This window comes from Onychomys torridus, chromosome 12, assembly GCF_903995425.1.
Source record: "Onychomys torridus chromosome 12, mOncTor1.1, whole genome shotgun sequence".
Classification (NCBI taxonomy): Eukaryota; Metazoa; Chordata; class Mammalia; order Rodentia; family Cricetidae; genus Onychomys; species Onychomys torridus.
In genome coordinates this window covers 28,919,588-28,944,425 of record NC_050454.1, presented here as the reverse complement: position 1 = coordinate 28,944,425, position 24,838 = coordinate 28,919,588, and the positions used below count along the sequence as shown (strand labels likewise).

At 38.9% G+C, this 24,838-nt stretch overlaps 1 protein-coding gene across 1 annotated transcript; it reads left to right on the top strand.

Annotated features, from left to right (window-relative positions):
* The first annotated feature begins 252 nt into the window (after positions 1-252).
* On the top strand, positions 253-23,551 carry Hhla2 (HERV-H LTR-associating 2). The gene is made up of 6 exons (XM_036203431.1): positions 253-316; positions 6,111-6,464; positions 9,090-9,356; positions 10,151-10,456; positions 20,645-20,752; positions 23,463-23,551. The coding sequence occupies exons 1-6, from the start codon at positions 253-255 to the stop codon at positions 23,549-23,551; spliced, it is 1,188 nt and encodes a 395-aa protein (XP_036059324.1).
* Positions 23,552-24,838: the final 1,287 nt, after the last annotated feature.

Here is a 24,838-nt window from a genome sequence, read left to right as displayed (position 1 = left end):
ACACACAGAAGCATGGTGTTTAAAGTTGGATTATAATTGGGTTTTCTCCTGTGCTGCAGGAAGAAGTTCAATGCCAGTGAACTTCTATAATATTGTGTAATGGCTACAATAAATTATTTGTGTGAGTGTATAATAACTTCATCTCCCAGAGTCAGACCCTGTAGTTCTTTCCAATCGCCTTCTGCAGTTACAGTCCATAATGTGAACGTTTCCTTCTCTTCAACAGCACAGTTAACATGACCTCCACAAGACATGAAGGCACGGGAACTGCTGTGTTTCTTCCTCGCTGTCACACTGGACCCTTGTGGATCTCGAGGTAACTTCTCTTTGTGATACCAGTGTTAGTTATTTGTACCACTTGAGATTCATAGTAGCACAAAAAGTAAATTGGCTATAGATTGTACATGCCTTATCCAAACTGCTCCAAAATCTACAACATTTTGAGCACTGACATGACACCACAGTTGGGGTATTCCATAGCTGACCTCATGTGACAGGTGCCAGTGAAAACACAGATGGAAAAAAATTACCCTTAGGTTGTGTGTATAACATGCACACGTACTGTGAGTGGTACATTAATTGGGGCCCTTCCCCTCGGTCATCTTACAACGTATGTTCAAATATTCTGAATTTGCAAAAGTCCAAACCAGCTCTAGTTTCAGCTATGGAGACTAAAGCTGTATCTCTGCACACTGGGGACTTTCCTGGGTAATCAGTTTGTGTCTTAGCAGAAACAGCAGCCCACAAGTATACACGAATGTTAAAAAAATCACATTTTCTTTTATGTGCTCCATTTCAAGCTCTCTCTAATGTGTTATCTACTACCAACATCACTAGAAAGGAGCATTTATTTGACTGATAGAGTTTCAGAGTGGAAGTTTGGTACCCAAGCTTGACAGACTTCCAAAGTTCTATCATTGACATTTTTTTTTAACCATCATTAACATTTTCATTTTAGAGAATGCCATGTAGATAAACTGTTTTCATAAGCGTTGAATCTTAGAAGGTTTATCACACACAGATAAAAAAAAAGCCATCAATAATTAGCATCATAGTAGAAGTACACAAAAGATTTGCATATTGAATCAACTTGTGCTATGGAAGGTAAATTCAGAACCTCCAGTTCAATACAGTAATGGGGCTACCACACTGGCCAAAAATGAAATGTTAGTACCTCTTATAGATTTAGAGAATGGTCTCAGTTACACATACATTCTGTGTAAGTGTATCATGTATTCTTTCTTTCTTTCTCTCTCTCTCTCTCTCTCTCTCTCTCCATATATATATTAATATATTAGCAAAATACTTATTCTTTTTTGTGAAAATAATTTTTATACAATATATTTTGACCATGGATCCCTCCTCTCATCTCTTCTTGGATCCTCCCCACCTTCTCACGCATCTGCATCCAACTCCATGTCTTCTTTCCTTCTCTTTATAAAACAAACAGGAAAAACAAACAAACCAGTAATAATAATAATAATAATAATAATAATAATAATAAATTTTGAAAAAGCAAAGAAAAACATATGAGAAACACATACACACACCTGCACACACACACACACACACACACACACACACACACACACACACACACTCACCATTGAAAACATAAAATCAGAAACCACAACATATAAGCAAAAGTCCTGTAAGTTTAAGGAAAATGTTCAAACAAAGCAATATAAGACAAAAACAAAATACCTCCAAAAATACCATTGAGTTCTCTTCGTGCCAGTCATGTGTTGCTGGACATGGGGCCTGCCTGGAATGTGGTTTATATATCCAGTGAGATTCCACTGGAGAAAACTAATTTTTCCTTTGACAGTGTTGTCACCTGGACATAGTTTTTTGGTTAAGGATGGGAGCTCGTGTCCATTCCCCACTCTCAGCATTTGGACACTATCCAGGTTGGACCTGTGCAGGTCTTGTGGATCCTGATAAAACTGTTATTTAGTCAGGGCAAATGGATATAGAGGGGTTTTTGTTTGTTTGTTCATATTATAAATTATTTACTTACTTATGTTTTGATGTGCATTGGTGTTCTGCCTGTGTGTATACCTGTGTAAGGGTTTTGGGTACCCTGGAACTGGAGTCACAGACAGTTGTGAGCCACCATGTGGGTAGTGAGAATTGAACCCAGGTCCTCTGGAAAGAGCAGCCAGTGCTCTTAACCTCTGAGCCATCTCTCCAGCCCTGCAGAGGGGGTTTTTAAATAGCAAGATCATCCAGTTGCCAGGCTCTGCACACAAATATGGTGCCAACAGCTTTTACAGGTCACTTTGCACACATGAAGCATATAAACCTTTAACCTTTGTAAATATATAAGATGTAGATACATAGCTTTACAGCTGAAAGTCACAGGTACATAGCTCATCCAATGTACAAAAAACACTTTAAAATAGCTGCTTACAAAGCAGTCATTTAAAAGGCTATAACCCAAACAGATTCTTGAGTGAATCTTTACTTTTTTGTTTTATTTATTTTTAAATATTTAAATATTTTAAATATTTTTAAATATTTTTATTGATTCCTTGAGAATTTCACACAATGCACTGTGATCATATTCACCCCTCCAGCTCCTCCCATACCTAAGCTTTTCCACTTCCTTACTCACCCAACTTGTAGATGAGGGTCAAGTGATATACTGATGTGTGGTTATAGCAACATGTGATTAGGAGTTGTCCTGGTGCTGTGTTCATTGAGCTGAATAATATTTGATTATATTAATTTTCATTACACAGCTATCAGGAGATAGACATCTAGGTTGCTTCAATTTCCTGGCTATTGTGAATAAAGAAGCAATGAATATTGAAGAACAGATATCTCTGGAGTAAGATACAGCGACCTTTGAACATCTGTACAGACATGGCCGAGCTGAAACATGTGGTAGATCTATTTCTAGCTTTTTGAGGAATCTCCACACCAGTTTCCATAATGGCTGTATCAGTTTTTGCTCCTAGCAGTGGTGAATAAATGTTCCCCTTATCCATGTCAGCATTTCCCATGTCTCTCTCTCTCTCTCTCTCTCTCTCTCTCTCTCTCTCTCTCTCTCTCTCTCTCTCCTTTTAATCTTGGCTGTTCTGATTGGAGTAAACGAAAGTCTCAAAGTAGTTTTAATTTACATTTTCCTGATGGTAAAAGATGCTGAACACTTTTAAAAAGTGTTTCTCACTTTAGAAGAAGTTTGTATTTCATCTTTTAAGAACTCTGTGTTCAGTGTCATGCCCCATTTTAACATTTCAGTGTTTATCTTCTTGAGGTTTCATTTCTTTGATTTATTTGTATATTGTAGACACCAACCCTCTGTAAAGATTTTGTAGGCTGTCTCTTCCCTCCCTCACTGATGGTGTCCTTTGCTGTACAGCAGGTTTTGGGTTTTGTGCGGTCCTGTTGGTCAGTTCCTGCAATGAAGCAGTCGAGGGGTACGGCAGCACAGCTGTAGATGCAGCAGACACTTCTTTTCTTCCCCACTACCCCATGTCTTTTTCTTAGCACAATGCCGCATCTCTCGCATTTGCCTCAGAGACTCTACTACTCTCTGAGAAAGAATAATAAAGCATAGCCAGAGAGAAACATCACAGGGGATCAGACGAAGGGAAAAGGCGAAACAGAGTAAAGCCAGTGCCCAATTGTTGAATCTCAGGCAGTGGTGACAAAAATCCAAAAGGATTTACTCCAATGTCCACAATAGAAGGTCCTTTCTCATCTTAATACCTTAGAATTCAGAGAAGAAAATACTGTTTTCAATGCCATGATGCAGTTAAGTATATTTTCATTAGAAAACCTGAACTTATGCTAAGTAGTTTTGACTTTTGAAATCTCACATTCACAAAAAAACAACACCAAAATCTGATAAGTCAAGAGGATTAGAATTTTACATTTTTGTCCAGAATAATATTTCCTCAATCTCATTTGTCTGACTCATGGAGTATTGTGAATGTGGTTCTATTATGATTTGAATGGGAATGGTCCCTCAAGCCTTACATGTTAAATATTTGGCTTCTAGATACTAGTGTTAGTTTGGAAGGTTCTGGAAACTTAGGAGGTAGAGACTGTAACACATTATATTGGAAAATTGTCATGTGCACATGTGAGGAGGTGCAGAAAAGGAACCACTGGAAAAGCTGCTCCGTAGAATGGTTGGGGGATAGTATTGTGAATAAAAGAGAGAAAACATCCAGAGGCATATGCAAGAGTCCAGAGCAGAGCAAAATGAGAAGCAGACTGAACATGGTCAGGACTATCTATAAGAGAAGAGAGAACAGCAGGAGAGAATAGTGGAGGAGACAGTGAGGTAACAAGAGACAGACAGAGAGCAAGGAGATAGCAAGAGAGAGAATAAAAGGGTGTCTGGGTATAAGGAGGATGAGTAGCTGGGGACTTGTGGGGAAGGTCCAGGAGGCTACCACTGACTTTGAATTGTATAGCAAGTAGTTGTGAGTAGGGACTGAGGGAGCCTGGAGGCCAGCATGAGTTTTGATATGCAACCACATGTACATGTCAATAGAGAGCCATATGTCCCTTTTGCTAGGGGTAAGGGAAATGACTCCTTTTGGAAGATGGGAACGGGTTTCACAAGTTCCTGAGGAATGCTGGCTTTCATCTAACTACTAGAAATCCTTCTACAGTTCAGTGTGAGAGCATTTCTCGATGTGTGAATGTCCTGAGACCTAACAACATGCTACTTAAACTTTTTGAAAGCAGGTACTGAGACTGTGGAGCCCCACCTTGTATAAGACTCAAGCATGGTTTTAGCATGTATTCTCTAAAACATTGCCCTGAGTCAGGATGGCCACTTGGCTCTCTGTAACAGGGAAGACTGGTGAGGAGCAAACAGATAAATACATTAAAAACATTGTGTTCTTGAGAACAGATAGAAGCCAAACTATTCCTTACAGACATTACTATTGTTTATCCCATGATATAAAAATGCCTCCTGTGGGAACAGGAAGCTAGAAGTTTATCAATGGGGAGACTCTCAGTTGGGAACTCCAGCAGTGATTTGATGGTGTTACCTTTGTTTACTCTCTCACTCAGGTTGCTCTAGTTCTCTCTGCTTGATGCCCCTGATGGATGGTGTTTTGCTCTCTGTCTTCCGAGTCTATCTACCTGCTGCTTGATTTTTGTTCCTTTTCTTTTGTCTGCTATGTGCTTAATAAAGTCACCTAATTGAAACTAAAAGTACAGCTATTGCAGGTCATTCTCTAGACCACACTGAAGAGGGTCTTACCTGGAGGAAGCAGGTCTTTGTGGATATCCCTGGGAGCTATACCTTGCTTTTGTCTCCTCTCTTTTACTCTGTCTCCTGTGCCATCATGATGTTCTGCCTCACTCCAGACCTGGAAACAGTAGAGTCCTCCAGGATGGACCGAACCCTCTGATAAATGAGTTCAAATAAATATTTCCTCCCTAGGTTGTTTTTATCAGCTGCCTTCTCACAAAGATGAAGAATCACTAGTGCATGTTCTAAAGCTGAAGTCAATATGTCAATCATTTCTCCTCTTGCTCTCCTGCCCTCGTCCTCTTGGGTTGAGAAGACTACCTTCCAGATTACTAACAGACTGTTGAACCTAGAATTGCCTTTTTTTTTTCAGAGCTGAGGACTGAACCCAGGGTCTTGCACTTGCTAGGCAAGCACTCTACCACTGAGCTAAATCCCCAACTCCCAGAATTGCCTTCTAAATTCTCCATACACTTATTGACTCAGCAAAACTAATTTCTCCCCAGATGCAGGGCCTTCTGGCTCTAGCAAGCTTCCAAAACTATTAATATCACAGTAGGTATAAAGGTGACTTCTTTCCAGTCCACTCTTTCCGGTCCTCTGGCAGCGATTTGGAGAGAGAAGGACTGTTGTTGGTCACATGGGTTACTAACTAATATCCTTAAGCCTTGGGCAGCTGCCAATCTCAGTTACTTTGACTCAATTCAACTGAGTGGGAAGATAGTCTATCACAGTGTCAGGTCTTGTTGCCAATGACTAGCAAACCAGGCTCTTTGAGATATGGGCAGGCTATTCTTCTAGGAGGTTCACTCAGGCAGTCCTGATATAAGCCCTGACAAGCACCTGCCTCTAACCCTCTTCATTTTGTCTCTCCTCCCCATGTTAGACCTATTCTTCCCAGCCTTCTTCAGTTACCACAATAGTAATAATGAGCAACTCATTATTGGAAGATATGATGAAGATGTAATTCTCCCTTGCCTGTTTACGAGCGAGTCTGAAATTGTAATTCACTGGGAAATTCAAGATAACATTGTTCACAGTTACTTCAATGGCATGGACCAGTTTGAAAGACAGTATCCTAGATTCGCAAACAGGACATCCCTCTTTCATAGTGAAATTCACAATGGGAATGCCTCTCTAACTGTCAGAAGACTAAGCCTTCTGGATGAAGGAATTTATACCTGCTATGTGGGAACAAGAAGTAGATCTACTGTGAACAAAGTGGTGCTAAAAGTGGGAGGTAAGTGTATACGTACATTTTAGTAAGGCATAATGATGTAATTTGATATAATTCTGAAATAGCATCTTCTGAGCTTAATATACTAAGATCTTCCTTTCAAGTCAGTTCCTACAAATCTTCCCCATTATTTCAATGTATAATATCATAGACAGTGCCCAATGCATAATATCTCATAGTATGGGTATGCTATGATTGGTATAACCATTCCCCCCTGCTGGTGGATGTTCAGGGTTTCTGTTGTTTTCCATCTGTTGTGATGAATGTCTTTATAGTTACATAAGATGATGACAAATTATCTGAACTAAAAGTACCAGAAGCAAGATTTTAATATTCCAATGACATTAGCAGCATAAGGACATTCATTTCTCTAGTACTTTTATCAACACTTGTAGCATGAACCTTCAAAGATCTTATTAATGAAAACAAACCTGGAGCCAGTTATTGGGGTGAATGCTGGAAGATCAGAGAAGCAGAATAAGCCACAGCTTCCTCACCTTGCCAACTTCTCAGCTGATCCTGTTTCCTTAAACTGGAAGCTTCTGAGTCCTCATCCAAATGGATCTCAGCCGAACTGTGCTGCTCAAAGCCTAAAAGCTTAACCAGCTCTAGTTCCTGGTTTTCATGCCTTATATACCTTTCTGCTTTCTGCCATCACTTCCTGGGATTAAAGGTATGAGTCACCATACCTGGCTGTTTCCAGTGTGGCTTTGAACTCACAGAGATCTGGCTGGATCTCCACCTTAGGAATGCTAGGATTAAAGGCATGTGTGCCACCATTTTCTGGTCTCTATATCTAGTGGCTGTTCAGTTCTGACCCCAGATAAGTTTATTAGGGTGCACAATATTTTGGGGAACACAATATCACCACAACACTGAATATCATCAGTCTTAAACATCTCTTCCAGCATGGTGGTAAGAAATACTCAACTAAATTTAAACTGTCTTTTGTAATAAAATAGAACTTACTATTGATATTGCATGATTTTATCTTTTCTGCAGTAACTATCATATAACCCTAGCCATACTATATGATTAATGTACTCATGGTTGCCAATTGTTAAGTTTATGGTTAATTAAACTAGAATCCAATTAAAACTTGATAAATAATCGAAATAATCTCATGGCCTATTTATAATCATACTACCAAGAGTTCTTGTTGATACGGCATGATAATGTTGAGTGTGCTTATCATTGACATGGTATGTTAGACAATATTCTTCATTTCATAGTCAATTTCACTGCTATTATGAATTTATTGTTAGTTCAGTTGTATTTTATTATTTTAAATACATATACTATTTTCATTTACACAGGTGTGCAATGTATTTTATCATATCCAATCCCCATTTACTGTTTCTAACTTCTTTCGGGTCTATAGTCCCTTCCCAACTCGTGTCCATTCCATTTTTTTTTTCCTTTTTAAATAACCTACTTTATCTAATAAGCATTTCCCATATATGTATGAGTATGGGGCCATCTTCTAGACTATGGCCAACCTACTAGGGGTCATACTCCTAAAGAAAATTATCCCTTCCCTGGCAGCATCAACTGTCAGTAGCTCCTCAGCCAGACATGTAGGGTCATGTGCCTTGCCTTTCCTGTGGTAGAATGTTGACTGGCTTGAGTTTTGCCGGTCTTTTGTGCAGGCAACCATGTAAGTTCATGAATGCAATTGTTCTGTCATGTCCAAAAGACACTATTTTGCCACAGTCCTCCCCAACCTCTAACTTTTACAGACTTCATTCCCCTTCGTCCACAGTGTTCATTGAGCCTTGGGAGGAGGGTTGTGACATAGGTGTCTCATTTATGGCTGGGCATAGTTTGTAAGACATAATGCTGCTACAGAGCATAGTGTGGTGACATGTACTTATAATTCTAGTACTAGGGAGGCTGAAAAAATAGGATTGATGGCTTGAGGTGAGACTGTACTCCATGAAAAGAACCTGTTTCAAATGAAACAAAGTAATTATAAAGCACATATGTAAGTGATTGTATATATAATACAGAACTGCTTTCATATGCACCAGGAAATCACAGATATCATATGACTTATTCTATTGCAATATTTGCTGTAGAATAGTGGGCTGGAAGAGAAATCACACTTCTCTTCCAGCCCACTATTGAGTATGAGTGTATGTGCATGTGTGAACACCTAGGGTATTCTCTGTAATAGAGTGATGTGCAGTAGGCACAGCATTGCATGCTTTGGGAGGATATCTTCTAATATATTTTTAAAATTTAATTCTTATGCTTTCTTCCTATGATTTAACTGTCTTATATGTTGACTCATAATTGTATGTTAGAAAGACAACACTCAAATAGGCTGAGTTCGTAGAGAGTATCGCATGAATTCTACAGATTTTGACCCTATTTTCTTGCTCAGTGAGGCCATTAAATTTATCATAAAAGGTTGTAGAGAACATTATTTGTTGTGTATCCATGTCAATTCATTCTATTCTTCCCAGACAACAATACCCAATCTTAAACTTCTTCAGTTTTAGTTTGGATGGAATTTTTCTTTAAGTAACTGAGAGGTCTTGTTCATAAAATTTAGCCATTATTGCATAGGTAGTGATAAAGAAACTAATGGCTACAATTCTTTATAACTCACTGTGTTTCATGCAGCTTTCCACACACCTTTAATGAAATATGAAAAAAAGAACACAGAAAGCTTTCTAGTATGCAGTATCCTGAGTGTTTATCCTCTTCCACGTATCACATGGAAAATGGACAATGCAGATGTCTCTGAAGGCAGTACAGAAGTAACTGGGTCTCCAGGTCCTTTTTGTGTTAAAAGTACACTGAATATTACGGGATCAAATTCATCTTTTGAGTGTGTTATTGAAAATTCACTTCTCAATCAGACATGGAGAGGACAGTGGACATTGGCAGGTAGGTTCCATTGGACTTTCTGTGTAGAGGTGCTATGTCAGAGGCTGGGATAGATATACAAGGAAACAAGAAAGAAAACCCAACTGCAGATGGAATAATTTGGCTGCATTGATTCTGAGCATCGTTTTGTATTCATAAAATTGAAGTACCTACCTTATTAGGTGTTTATACTCTGAGTGAAAACACTGGAGATCTGCCCATGAATGTCTCTTTATCTATCTATGGTTCCTCCTCCAAACGGGATTTCCCGCCTGCACAGAAATATGTGTCTTTTCGCAGATCACAACCCCTGATTCTCTCCAGTTAAAAGATTTATTTTTACTATTATTATTGCTGTGTTTTAAGCACTGATCTTTAAAAATACTTTTATTTTATTTATTGGGGGAAACATAATGCTATGTTGTGCATGTGGAAGTCAGAGAATAATTTGTGGGAGTGGGTTCTCTCCTTCCACTATGGAGATTCCAGGAATTGAACTCAAGTTGCCAGACTCTGCAGCAGGTGCAGTGTTCCAGAGTGATTCTTCAGGTTGGAGGAGTTAAAATCCAGGAGCTTTCCTCCCTGGAAGACCCCATTCCAGCACAATGCGAAGGTCTAATATAACCTTAGGGAAAAATTTTAAAATAGAAACAGGACAGCTTTTCTCATATGAAACTCTACAATACAAATATCAGAAAGTTTTCCCCACAGACATAAATACTGCAGTTTGTGTTCCTTCCTAATCTTAAGTGTAATTTAGAAAATTCATCCGTCAGTTTGGTCTTCACTAGTTTCCTTTTTGTTTCTGTTGTTAGGTAGTCATTGGATGACTCAAAGTGAGTCCATCTCACTCTGGTGTAGAGTCAGCAGCAATTTCTCTCTGCAAAATCAAGACTTCCATGTTAATTGGTCCAAAGGAGAAAATGTCTTGGATTGGCATCTGAACTCTGCACAGAACAGAACTGCTAATGACCGCCGATTCTCACAGAATAAAGAGCTGAGAAGTCACAGTGCCTTCCCCATAACATTGAAGTATCTTAATCCTTCAGACAGTGGGGAATACTTGTGCAATGTCTCTTCAACTGAGCATACATTACTTACCGTCCACAGGCTACATGTAGGTAAGCTGCAAATAGGGCAGGCTAATGGTGTTTGGGCGTTGCAACAAAGGTTTGTTAAAACTTTTCATAATAGGTGACGTGCCATCTTTTGATCAAAGTTACTCTCAGAAGTTTGCTTTTTCATTGTTTCTGTGATTTGAAATGAAAGGAGATGTGTACATTTTGGTGGCTCTAAGATAAATACCTTCAACTCCCCATTCACTGCTGTGTCACTTTAGGGTCTTTGTTAAGGAGCTGAGGCAGTAGGAATAGGGGAAGTTAGAATTGGGTACTGCTGGATTCTGGGAAACCTGGTGATGTCTGTTAATCTGGTAGAAACAAAAGGTATTTGAAGCACCAAGCAATTGTCTGGTTCTGTTCACTTTTCACTATACTCAGTTGCCAAAATTTTTTGTTTACATGGAATGTTCCTAGTCCACAGACCAGAGAGTTGGGGAATGTGTGCCATGAAGTTGGCTTTCTGGAGAGGTGCCTGGCCTCACCACCCTTACTCTATCACCCTGGCATAGAGGAAACTCTAATAGCTCTCTTTTATCCCTTAATAAGGATATTTGAGATTGTGAAAATTATTATGTGTTTCATGAATTTTTAGCTGTCTGTGTGTTATGTAGTTTCCAAAGAAAGCTTCTATGCTGACTGACAAAACTCCTTTTCATGATATAGAATGAAAAATATGGATGCATATAAAGTTCCTACTTTTCTCCCCAATAAGAGTGTTAGTTTTATGTAAAATGCAGTGATGCCAAAATTCTATTTTTAAAACCGTTGCCTCATATTGGATTTATTTCGGAGTATAGAAAAACAAATCCAGAAGCATCTGCCTGAAGACTACACATGCCCCATCTCCTTAAGATTTAGTTTTCAGTTCACCCACAGTGAAGCATTGGGGCAATTCCAGCTCTGGAAAAGGGTTTCTTTTCTTTTTTTTTCATAACCTTTCATCCTCAAATTCATCCTGTCCAGTGGGCAGGCAGGTAAAGAGTTTTCTCACATGCCCCAAGATGAGGCTTGTAGCAAGAGTATCCCAGCAAGGAAGAGACCAGAATGAGCAGTCAAGGTACTAGGCATGAATTCTTCACTGAGGTTTGGTTTCTTAGTTCCTTTTCTTTGCTATGACAAAACACCATGACCAAGGCAACTCATGAAAGAAAGCATTTATTCTGGGCTGACAGTTCCAGAGGGTTATAGCCCATGGCCATTATGGCAGGGAGCATAGCAATAGGCAGGCCAGTGTGATGCTGAAGCAGTAGTTGAGAGCTTACATCTGATCCACAAGCAAGAAGCAGAGATAGAGAGGAGAGACAGACAGACAGACAGACAGACAGACAGACACACACACACACACACACACACACACACACACAGAGAGAGAGAGAGAGAGACAGAGACAGAGACAGAGACAGAGAGGAGACACAGACACACACAGACAGAGAGGACACACACACACACACACACAGAGAGAGAGAGAGAGAGAGAGAGAGAGAGAGAGAGAGAGAGAGAGAGAACTTAGCTAACTGGGAATGGCATGAGCTTTTGAAACTTCAAAGCCTACCCCCAGAGACACACCTCCTTCAACAAAGCCACACTTCCTAGTCCTTCTCAACTAGTTCCTTCAAGGATCAAGCAATCAAATATATGAGCCTATGGAGGGCATTCTCATTAAAACCACCATATTGTACTCCCTAGCCTCCATAGGCTTTTGGTCATATTGCAGTGCATTCACTCTAATTTCAAAAGTCCTCATAGTCTTTCAGTTTCAAGACTATTGAAAAGTCCAGCCTCTCCTAAGACTCAAGATGTTCTCTTAACTACTACCCACTATAAAGTCAAGACTGAAACCTAACAGGTCAAACACCAAATCCTTTAACTCCATGTCTGATGTCAAGGGCTTAGATGGCTTTGCCCTTCCAGCTTTTCTGACTGCAAAACACTTCATTCTTTTGAGATGGTTCTGTTCTCTGTGTGTAGCAATCCTTGGCTCTTTCATTTCCAGCATTGTGGGGTCTTTAATACAATCCAGGCTTCACCTTCAGAGCTTTGCCCAATGGCCTTCCCAGGCCACCAAGCAGGGAGTCCCCTGCTATATGTCTGGTTTCAGTAGTTCTCCTTTTTAAAGTTTTTTATTAATTTATTCTCTCATATATTACATTGTGACCACAGTTTCCCCTCCTTCCTCTCCTAGTCCCTCATCTCTTCCTCTCCTTCTCCGTTTCCCTTCAGAAAAGGACAGGCCTCTCAGAAATATCAACCAAATATTGCATATCAATTTGCAGTAAGATTAGGCACCTCCCCTCATATTAAGGCTGGATGAGGCACTCCAGTAGGAGGAAAAGGGTCCCCAAAGCAGGTAAAAGCATCAGAAACAGTCCCTGCTCCCTGTGTTATAGGCCCCATAAAACTATCAAGTTATACAACTATTGCATATGCAGAGAGCCTAGGTCAGTTCCATGCAGGCTCCCTGGTGGTTGGTTCAGTTTCTGTAAGCTCCTATCAGTCCAGGTTTATTAATTCTGTGTTGTTTTTTTCCAGAGCTGAGGACCGAACCCAGGGCCTTGTGCTTGCTAGGCAAGCACTCTACCACTGAGCTAAATCCCCAAGTCCAATTCTGTGGGGTTTTGTGGGGTTTCCTTGACTGCTCTGGCTGCTACAATCCTTTCTCCCCCTCTTCTGAAGGATTCACTGAGTTCTGTCTAATCTTTGGCTTTGGGTGTCTACATCTGTTTCCATCAATTGCAGATGGAGCCTCTCTGATGGGAATTATTCCAGGTTCCTGTCTATAAGTATAGCAGAATATCATCAGGAAACATTTCATTTACTTTTTCCTCCCTTGGGCTTGTTTAGTTTTATCCTAGGTCTCTGGGATGTCCAGCCTCTGGTTTCTCCAAGCAGTGTCAGGGGTGGGCTCCCTCTTATGGCATGGGTCTCAAGTGGGATCAGTCATTGACTGGTCACTCTCACAATTTCTGTGCCACCCTTACCCCAGCACATCTTGCTAGCAGGACAAATTGTAGGTTGAAGGTTTTGTAACTGGCTTGGAGTCCCAACCTCTCCATTTGAAGACTTGCCTGGTTATATGAGATGGTCAGCTCAGACTCCATATCCCCCATTACTAGGAGTCTTAAATTCGGTCACCCTAATAGATTCTTAGGAGTTTTCATTGCACTAGGTTTCCTACCTTGCCCCTGGATTGCCCACAAGTTCCAGTTGTCTCTCCAGTACTCTGTCTCTCTCTATCACCCCTCCACATGATCCCTCCTATTCCCATCCCCACCTGCCCCAAATCCACCCACAATATCTGTTCTATATCCCCTTCCCAGGGAGGGAGATTCACGCAACTGTCCCTGAGTTCTCCTTGTTACTTAGCCTTTCTGGGTCTGTGAATTGTAGCATGATTATCCTTTATTGTATAGTTAATATCCACTTATAAATACATGACATGTTTGTCTTTCTGGGTCTGGGTTACCTCAATAAGATGGTTTTTCTAGTCCATTCATTTGCCTGCAGAATTTATGATTTTTTTTTTAAAGCTGAGTAATAATCCATTGTGTAAATGGATTTTCTTTATCCATTCTTTGTTGAGGGACATCTGGGTTGTTTCCAGTTTCTAGCTATGATGAATAAAACTGCTATGGACAAAGCTGAGCAAGTGTCTTTGTGGTAGGACGGAATCTCTTTTGAGTATATGCCCAGGAGTGATATAGCTGGGTCTTAAGGTAGATTGATTTCCAGTTTAAAAACTGTCATATTTATTTCCAGTGTGGCTGTACAAGTTTGTGTTTCCACCACAATGGGGGAGTGTTCCCTGCTGTGGGATGGTCTTTTTGTGCACTGTAAATATGTGTTGCTTTCATTGGTTGATAAGTAAAGCTGATTGGTCAATGGTGAGACAGAATAAGGTCAGGCAGTACTATCAAACTGAAGGACAGAGTCAGGGCAGCTGCCAGCCAGCTGCTGGAGAAACAAGATGTATTAGAACACAAGTAAAGCCATGAGACATGTGGCAAAATATAGATTAATAGAAATGGGTTAATTTAAGTTGTAAGAGCTTGTTAGAAGCAAGCCTGATTCATCAGCCAAACATCTATAGTTAATATAAGCCTCTGAGTGATTATTTGGAAACAGCTGCAGGACAAGGTGAGACAGAGAAAAGCCTCCATTTACAGTTCCCCTTGCTCCACATCCTCACATGCATGAGCTGCCACTAGTGTTTTTGGTCTTAGCCATTCTGACTAGAGTAAGATGGAATCACAGAGTTGTTTTGGTTTTCATTTCCCTGAAGGTTAAGGATGTTGGACAATTCTTTAAGTATATCTCAGCCATTTGAGATTCTTCTGTTGAGAATTCTGTTTAGATCTGTGCCTAATTTTTAATTGGATTTTTTTTATGTCAGTTTCTTGAGCTCTTTATATATTTTGGAGATCAACCCTCTGTCAGATATGCAGTTAGTGAAGATCTTTTCCCATTCTATAGGCTGCCATTTTTACCCTGTTGCCACTGTCTGTTGTTTTTTGTTTTTGCTCTTTTGGGGAGCCCACCACCCAACTCCCAAATAAATCACACTTAGAGGCTTATTCTTAATTATGAATGCCTGGCCTTAGCTTGGCTTGTTAGGCAGCTTTTCTTAACTTAAAATTATCCCATCCATCTTTTGCCTGTAGGCTGTTCCTTTTCTCTATGTTTGTATACCATTCTTTCTTTCTCCATTATTGGTGTGTGGCTAGGTGGCTGGCCCCTGGAGTCCTCTTCCTTCTCTTTCTTCTTCTATCTATCCTCTCTGCCTGCCAGCTCCACTTATTTCTCTCTCCTGCATCACCATTGACTGTTCAGCTCTTTATTAGACTATCAGGTGTTTTAAACAGACAAAGAAACACAGCTTCGCAGAGTTAAACAAATCCAATATAAACAAAAGTAACACACCTTAAAATAATATTCTACAACAAGTGCCTTTGCCTTACAGAAGCTTCTCAGTTTTGGGGTAACCCATTTATTAATTGTTGATCTCATTGTCTGTGATACTGGTATTCTATTCAGGAAGTAGTCTCCTGTGCCAATGTGTTCAAGGCTATTTCCCACTTTATCTTTTACTAGGTTCAGTGTAACTGGATTTATGTTGAGGTCTTTGATCCACTTGGACTTGAGTTTTGTGCAGAGTGATAGATAGGGATCTATTTGCATTCTTCTATATGCCAACATCCAGTTATGCCAGCATCATTTGTTGAAGATGCTTTCTTTTTTCCCTTGTATAATAGGTGTTTGGATTTATGTCTGGGTCTTTGATTTGATTCCATTGATCAACCTGTCTCTTTTTATGCCAATACCATGAGGATTTTATTACTATACCTCTATTGTAGAGCTTGAAATCAGGGATGGTGATACCTATGGAAGTTCTTTTGTTGTACTTGATTGTTTCAGCTATCCTGAGTGTTTTTGTTTTCCATATGAAGTTTAATATTGTTCTTTCAAGGTCTGTAAAGATTTGTGTTGGAAATTCTACTGATCCACGAGCATGGTATATCTTTCCATCTTTGGGTATCTTCTTCAATTTCTTTCTTCAAAGACTTGAAGTTCTTGTTATACAGGTATTTCACTTGCTTGGATAGAGTTACCCTAAGATATTTTGTATTATTTGTGGCTATTGTGAAGGGTATTGTTTCCCTGATTACTTTCTCAGCTCATTCGTCCTTTGTATATAGGAGGGCTACTGATTTTTTGTTTAAGTTAATCTTGTATCTAGTCACTTTGCTGAAGGTGTTTATCAGCTTTAGGAATTCCCTGCTAGAACTTTTGGTGTTGTTTAAGTGTACTATTATATCATCTGCAAATAGTGATACTTTGACTTTTTCCTTTCTGGTTTGCATCCTTTCTATCTCCTTCAGTTGTCTTATGGCTCTAGCTAGTACTATATTGAATATATATAGAGTGGACAGCCTTGTCTTGTTTCTGATTTTAGTGGAATTGCTTTCAGTTTCTCTCCATTTAATTTGATGGCTTTTTTATGTTTAGGTATATTCCTTGTATCCCTGATCTCGCCAATATTTTTATCATGACAGGGTGTTGGATTTTGTCAAAGGCCTTTTCAGCATCTAATGAGATGATAATGTGGTTTTTTTTTCCTTTCAATTTGTTTATATGGTTGATTATATTGTCATATTTCTGTATGTTGAACCATCCCTACATCTCTGAAATGAAGCCTACTTGATCATGGTGGATAATCTTTTTGATATGTTCTTGAATTCAGTTTAGGAGTATTTTATTGAATGTTTCTGCATTAATGTTCATGAGGGAAAATGGTCTGTAATTCTCTTTCTTTGTTAAATCTTTAGGTGATTTGGGTATCAGGGTAACTGTGGTCTCATAAAATTAATTTGGTACTGGTCCTTCTGTTTTTCTTTTGTGGAATAATTTGAGGAATAATGGTATTAGCTCTACTTTGGAGGTCTAGTAAAGTTTTGCACTAAAAAAAGCTGGCCCTGGGCTCTTTTTGTTTGGGAGACTTTTAATGACTGCTTCTATTTCTTTAGTGGCTATAGGTCTATTTGAAGAATTCATCTGATCTTGGTTTAACTCTGGTAAGCTGTATCTATCAAGAAAATTGTCCATTTCTTTTAGGTTTTCTGATTTTGCAGAGTACAGGTTTTTGAAATATGACTGAATGATTCTTTGGATTTCTTCAGTGTTTCTTGATATGCCCCTCTTTTTGTTTCTGATTTGTTAATTTGCATATTCTCTCTCTGTTGGTTTGGAGAAGGGTTGAGCTGTCTTCTTGATTTTCTCAAAGAACCAACTCTTTGTTTCATTGATTCTTTGTATTGTTTCTACTTTATTGATTTCAGCCCTCAGTTTGATTATTTCTTGCCTTCTACTCCTTTTGGGTGTGTTTGCCCCTTTTTGTTCTAGAGCTTTCAGGTGTGCTGTTAAGTTGCTAGTGTGAGATTACTCTAATTTCTTTATAGACACTTAGTGCTATGAACTTTCCTCTTATCACTGCTTTCATTATGTCCCATAAGTTTGGGTATGTTGTGCATTCATATTCATTGAAGTCTAGGAAGGCTTTCATTTCTTCCTTTATTTCTGTCTTGATCCAGTAGTTGTTCAGTAGGGAGTTGTTCAGTTCCCATGAGTCTGTAGGCTTTCTGTTGTTTCTATTGTTGTTGAAGTCCAGCTTTAGTCTGTGGTTGTCTGATATGATAACAGGGGGTTATTTTAGTTTTCTTGTATCTGTTGAGACTTTATCTGTGACTGAGTATGTGGTCTATTTTGGAGAAAGTTCCATGAGGTGCTGAGAAGAAGGTATGTATATTCTTTTGTGTTTGGGTGAGATGTTCTGTAGATATCTGTTAGGTCCATTTGAGTCATAATGTCTGTTAGCTCCATAATTTTTCTGTTTAGTTTTTGTTTGAATGACCTGTCCATTGGTAAGAATTGGGTATTGAAGTCTCCCACTATCAATGTATTGGTTTCATTGTGTGATTTAAGCTTTAATAATATTTCTTTTACAATGTGGGTGCCTTTGTGTTTGAGGCATAGATGTTCAGAATTGAGATATCATCTTGGAGAATTTTTTCTTTGATGACTATGAAGTGTCCTTCCCCATCTCTTTTGATTAATTTTGATTGGAAGTCTATTTTGATAGATAGCATAACAGCTATACCAGCTTGATTCTTGGATCTGTTTGCATGGAAAATGTTTTTACAACCCTTACCTCTGAGGTAATGTCTGTCTTTGGTGTTGAGGTCTGTTTCTTGTATGCAGTAGAAGGATGGATCCTGTTTCTGCATCCATTTTGTTAGTATGTGCCTTTTTATTGTGGAATTGAGTCCATTGATATTGAAAGATATCAATGAGCAATGATTGTTAATTCTTGTTACTTTGTTTTTGTTGTTGGTGGTGACTGTACACACATGCATGCTTGTGCTTCCCTTCTTTTGGTTTTCCTGGTGTGAGATTATTTATTGTCTGTGTTTTTGTGGGTATAGTTAACCTCCTTGGGTTAGAGTTTTCCTTCTACAACCTTCTGTAGGGTTGGATTTGTGGATAGATGTTGTTTACATATGGTTTTGTCCTAGGATATCTTGTTTTCTCCATCTATGGTGTTTTTTTTATGGTAAGTTTTTCTGGATACAGAAATCCGAGCTGGAATCTGTGTTCCCTATAGTCTGCAGCACATCTGTCCAGGCTCTTTTGGCTTTTAGAGTCTCCAATGAGAAGTTGGGTGTAATTCTGATAGGTCTGCCTTTGTATGTTACTTGGCTTTTCCCCTTGCAGCTTTTAGTATTCTTTCTTTGTTCTGAATATTTAATGTTTTGATTATTATGTGATGACAGAACTTCATCTTCTATTTTCATCTATTTGGTATTCTGTAAGTGTCTTGTACTTTTATAGGCATTTCCTTTAGTTAAGGAAAATTTTCTTCTTTGGTTTTTGTTGAAAATATTTTCTGGGCCTTAGAGCTAGGACTCTTCTTCTTCCAGTCTTTTATTTTTAGTTTTGGTCTTTTTGTAGTGCCCCAATTTTCCTGGATGTTTGTGCCAGGGACTTGTTAGATTTAACATTATCTATATAATACATCCATTTCTTCCATGGTATCTTCAACGGCTGAGATTCTCTCTTCCATCTCTTGTATTCTGTTGGTGATGCTTGCATCTGTTGTTCCTATTCACATACCTAGATTTTCCATTTCCAGAATTCTCCCAGCTTATGTTTTCTTTATTGCTTCTATTACCATTTTCAGGTAATAGAAGTTTTATTCACTTCCTTCTGTGGCTGAAGTTTTCATGGTCCTGGCTGACCCACAGTCAGAAAAATCTCTCACCTGCCAGTCCCACAGCCAAGTAAACACACAGAGACTTATATTATTTATAAACTGTATGGCTGTGGAAGGCTTCTTGCTAGCTGCTCTAATGCCTCCTACTGTTTGGTAAGACATGGATTGTAATGTTAGCTGGAGCTGACATTAGTAACCCCAAACCCCAAGTTTTTCCCTTTACCAATCATGCTTCCTTTAGAGAAATTGCATTAATCCTAGTCCAGGCCAGCATGTGGGAAGTCCAGGTTCCTCCAGGTATTCCTGAAGAGCACAAATTGTGATTGCCCCAAGCCTTTATCTCATCACCAGAAACATACTATCTTTGTTCTCTTAGAACTGTCTTCTCTAGGCCAATGTGCAAACTTCTCTTGCCCAGGGATCTGAGGAGAACCACAGGCTAACAAAAGTTTCCATTCTTAATCAGTCCTTTGTAAAAATGTGCTAATTTCCTGATGTAATATAAAATAATAGAAAATTATATGCAGGGTTGAGTCCTTGACTTTGAGTTTCCAGACTCTTTTCTCTCCCAATTTTCACCTTTACCTAGACCCAAATTGGTTGACATTATAGTGACCATAACTTTTGTAACAGAGAGGCTGAGAATAGACATGTTTATACTAATGGTTTATTGTACAAAGCTTTTTCTTTTGGGCCACAAACCAGCTTCCAAATCCTGACATGGAGACTTTTTATTAGTTATGAATGCTCGGCCTTGCTTAGGCTCATTTCTGGCTAGCTCTTTTAATTTAATCTGTTTCTCTTTATCTACATTTTGCCTTGGAGCTTTTTACCTTCTTCCTTTCTGTATATCTTACTTTCCTGCTGTCACTGTGTCTGGCTGGCTGGTGGCTGCCTGGGTTTTGCATGTCCCTTTTTGTCCTCATTCTCTTTTTCCCTTCTTCTCTCTCTTCTACTTGAGCCTGGATATATCCTCCTACTTATTCTCTCTGACCACCAGCCCCACTTATCCTTTCTCTGCTTAGCTACTGGCTGTTGAGCGCTTTATTAGACCAATCAGGAGCCTTCGGCAGACAAGGTGAAACAAATGCAGCACATCTTTACATAATTAAACACACATCCTTACACCTTTAAGCAAATGCAGCATAAACAAATGTAATACACCTTTTTACAGTTAAAGTAATATTCCACAATAGTTTATTTCTACTATTAACTTTTTAAGGTTTTTTTTTTTTTTTTTTTTTTAGGGTTTTTTTTTCACTCTGTGAAATGTTCTCCATACTAATTCTTCCCTCTTTGCAGGCATAAACAATCTTAAAAATAGTAAACATGCTGTACTGGCACTAACCTACTAACCTACTCACATTTATTTCACTTGTTAAGTTTCCTTCAGCTCACAGCCTTTGTTACTTTGTTTTATTTAGTACCAAGTCAAGTTTCACAGCATCTTGGAATTTGTGTCTCACTTTCACTGCTGATGGTGCTAGCAATATGCTACTGTATATGGATAAGAAAATCTACTGACTCTGAAGGTAATATGGAGAATTTGGCTTTGCTCATGGGTGTTCCCAGCTCTCAGTATTAATGATGCAGGAAAGTACTCAACTAGACTGTGGGCTGCAGATGTAAACATATTATTTTTCTGCAAGTCATTCTACAACTTATCAAAATCCATTAACATTTTTTATTTTTGCATTTTCACCTACTATTCTGCTTCCTAAAATTTGTTCCAAGCAAGTAGTCAGAGGTACATTAAGTTATACATAAGCACAACCACTGGAGCTTATTGTTAATATTCCCAAGTTTTTACTATTTTAATTACTAGTAGAGAAGATGGTTTAATTAAACATAGGTGCTTTAAAAAAATTCAAAACATTATTAAAATAATATACCGAATGATCTGATCATCTTGTACTGAAAAATATCTGGAAAGGAATAAATCTAAGCTTTAAAAAGTTGTCTTTGCAGTGATTAGATCATGGACTTCCCCATCCTCCCACTTCTTGCAGGTAATTCCTTCCTGTCCCCAGGCTCTGTTGTCTGTTGCACAGACTTCATCCTATGTTCAGTCCTTTCAAAAATTGCCATAATCTTGAGTTATTTTTTTAAATCCTTGACACATCGAACATATTTTCCTTAATTTCTGTGAAACAAACTTGTATTGCCCAACAATCATTTAAAACAATGCCTTAAGATACTGTGATCACCAGTCCTTAGAATTCTGCATTGAAATGTACATTAGTGATCAGAACTTGACCCAGAAGGAATCTGTACAAACTAGGAATTATATTGTTTCCACATTCCAGGAAATGTGAATCCAGGAAGGTGCTCAAGTGCAGAGCAGGCTCAGGAAGCAGGTCTGTGTGATTGCATGCTATCTTCCTGCCCATGAGTGTCTACAGCAACACTGTATACCTAAAAGAACTTCCACACTCCATCCTGCCCTCAAGAAAGCCCTGGGTATCCTGAAGGTTCAGATAACTCTCACGTCCCATACATGTTTCTTTCAAGTAGAGAATTTTGGCTATTGAAAAATCATTATTGAGACTGAGGTTTTCAGGGTGACATCATGGGATCATTTCACCAATTTGACCTTGTGATCATTCAGTCTCATAGGCAGGCTGGCCTCCTTGCTTGTTACACTTGCCACTTAATTGACTAGAAATAGTCAGAGATGGTTGCATCTCAAGTAGTCTAACATTTCCAGATTCATCTTCTATACTAAGATAATGATCCTCTGGTTGGATTAAATTCAAATTATAGGACATGGGGTGTCACATGTTGTTTAACAATGACAGTGTCTACCTTGGAAGTCTGCCCACGTCCAACTCTATAGCAAAACACACAGAACACTCAGAACTTACAAAGTTAGCATAGAAGATAATTCATTCAGCCCCCAACCCCCAGCTATCCACATCTAAATCAGAAACAAACTTATACTTGAGGTGGCAAGGAGAGAGAAGAGTTCCCCAATCCTAGAATGGAGAGTCACAATAAATCACTCCCATATATAGTGAGAAGACACAGCCAAAGAAGAGTCTTCAGAGAAGGAGATTGGGGGATGAACACTTACTTAACTCTTTCTTATCTCTGATCTCCAACCAAACTAGGAACCAGAAGAAACAGATTCTCTGATGAAGGAAACCAATACATCCAGGTTTCTCCATCAGAGGAAGAAGTGCATCATGGTTCTGATGAAGTAATGGAGCACAATTCAGGTCAGGGTGTATTCCTCTTGGTTATGAAGAGAAAATGTTCTATACTATTGTGTGATATTTGATTGTACTGTGACACCCCAAGACTGTTAATAAAGTTAACCTTGAATTGGGGGACGTAGCCAGCGACTAGCTGAGTGGAATTAGCCACAGAGAAACCAGGAATTTACATAGAGAAGATTAAAAGGAAAGAAAGGGAAGGAATAGAGTTTGGTGCTATTTTTGGTTTTGGGATGAGTCTCTTGCTGTGTCTCTGGCAAAAAGCAAGGTCAGCTGGTTGGTTGCTTCTCAGCTTCTCCAATTTAGCAGGTTTTTACCCCCACATCTGACTTCTGAGTCTTTGTTGGTATATAGAACAATAGAGACTTAATTTAAACCTACATATTGGGGCTGCAGCAATGGTTAAATATCAATAAATTCTTGTGTACCTGCTAAGCTGACAGAAAAAAACATCATTACACTTCTGTAGTTAGATGTAATGAAAACATATTTGGAGTTCTTATAGTAAATCCCATAAAATCTAACCTGTCTTCAGATTCCTGGTTGTTGTTTAATATGCTATGGTTCATATGCTTTGATTTTTAAGTCAGTTTTCTATTGTTCAAAATGCCCTTGCTCTAGGCTATGTTCAGATGGTCCAGAGTTTTCAGCAAGGCTGAGAAAGAAGGGCTTCCCTGACAAATGACATTCTATTCTTGTCCCCTAACGGCCACTCTCAGCCCTTCCTTGGCCAGGACATTTCCTTTCTTAGTAGTTGGAGGAAACTTAGCCAACAACTCTAATGAGCCAAGAATTGCTGATTGGTTGACTTGTATTTATTTTCCCCTTTGGAGCCCTTGAATCAATCATAGAAACGTATGGCTACTTTGGATGCCATATTTCTACAGTGAATGCATTTTTAATATTGTTTGTTAAAATAAGATATGAAAACAGAAGTAACCAAGGTGACTCTCATGATTACAAAAGAGGAAAGAGGGAGAATGTGAATTCTTACAAACAGAATTTTATTTTGTTCTCTTTCTTACAGAAATGTGTGTTGTCGTTATTGATGAGAGTGATAACCCCAGTGGACACAACGGACACAAAGCATCATCTTATTCATCAAACCATTCCTGATGCAAAGGTAATATGAAAGGAAGGAAGGAAAGAAAGAAGGAAGGGGCTTATGGAACTGAACCCAAAAATCCCAACATTCATGAGATAGTCATAGGAGGCTCAGGAGCTTGAAGCCAGCCTGAGTTATGTAGCCAGATGATGTCTCAAAGAACAACAACAACAAACCAAAAACCAAAAAACAAAGCCATTTCTACCACCACCAACAAAGAACTGAATTTTTTACTAACTTAGATATCATCATACAAATCTTGTGGGTGGGGAAAGGCAAGAAGATTTGCAGGATAATATGATGGAAAAATACAACTAGGCTTTTCTCAAAGAATGAGACCTTCCTATTTAACTAGCTCTTCTTGGTCTCCTGCTCTTATTTGTGAACATATCCAGTGGTACTGTGCACCTGGACACTCACCAGAGTGTGCTCAATGTGATTGTCCTAATAAGTGTGGGATTGTGCCAAAACAGAAAGGAACAGACTTGTATAAAACTAGACCATGTGGCAAGTAGACCATGGCTTTCATCTGGATCCAGATGTCTGGCCGTCCATATTTTCCAGATATTACTAGGTCCCTGGATGACTAGTATTTCACACACAATGTATAGTTTGGTTCATTTTGCTACATCAGTTTTTACAGTTTTGTGTGTTCCTCTAATCTGAATATAAGTAAGGCATAGAACTGGGTTAGGCTTGTTTTTAAAACTTTTAAAACTCAGGAACATCTAGAAGGGAGATTAAAGTTGACACTGACATGGCTTGGGCTGTGTCACTATTCATTTTACAACATCTCATGGATCTATGATCACAAATATAAGTGATGGCTTGAACCTCCTCATCCCCACTTTTCCTACAAAACCCACTAACACCATTAAGTGTTTAAGATAAAAAGTGTTAATTCTGGCTTGAACAACAGACACTGATTCATTTTCTTGATTCTAGTCTCCTTCAGAAAAGGCAGCCAGAAAGTGAAATCCTGTACTTGACTTACAGAAGACATCCTCTACTTGACTTACTCTGTTTGTCTGAAGATTTACTTGACTAACGTCATCCCACCTTTGCTCACTGCCATCCCAGGCGATGGCTTGTCAGATTTGACAGTTCCACTGTTGTGAAGACAGTCATTTACTTCCCATGCATGGGTTTGAATGTGGCCCTAAAGCTCATGTATTAGAAACATTGTGTAATAGTGTTGAGGACTTTACCAACATTATGGAAGTAAATTAATTACTAGAAAACTGGTTTGTTCTGAAAGTACACTCTTGACCTGTCTTGATTTTTAAATTTTTGCCAAG

Bases quoted from the DNA above. Each gene is read 5' to 3' on its own strand.
- Hhla2 (XM_036203431.1), top strand. From the start codon at position 253: ATGAAGGCACGGGAACTGCTGTGTTTCTTCCTCGCTGTCACACTGGAC. The intron at 317-6,110 runs GTAACTTCTCTT...TCCCCATGTTAG, and splicing joins GGACCCTTGTGGATCTCGAG to ACCTATTCTTCCCAGCCTTC. The intron at 9,357-10,150 runs GTAGGTTCCATT...TTCTGTTGTTAG, and splicing joins AGGACAGTGGACATTGGCAG to GTAGTCATTGGATGACTCAA.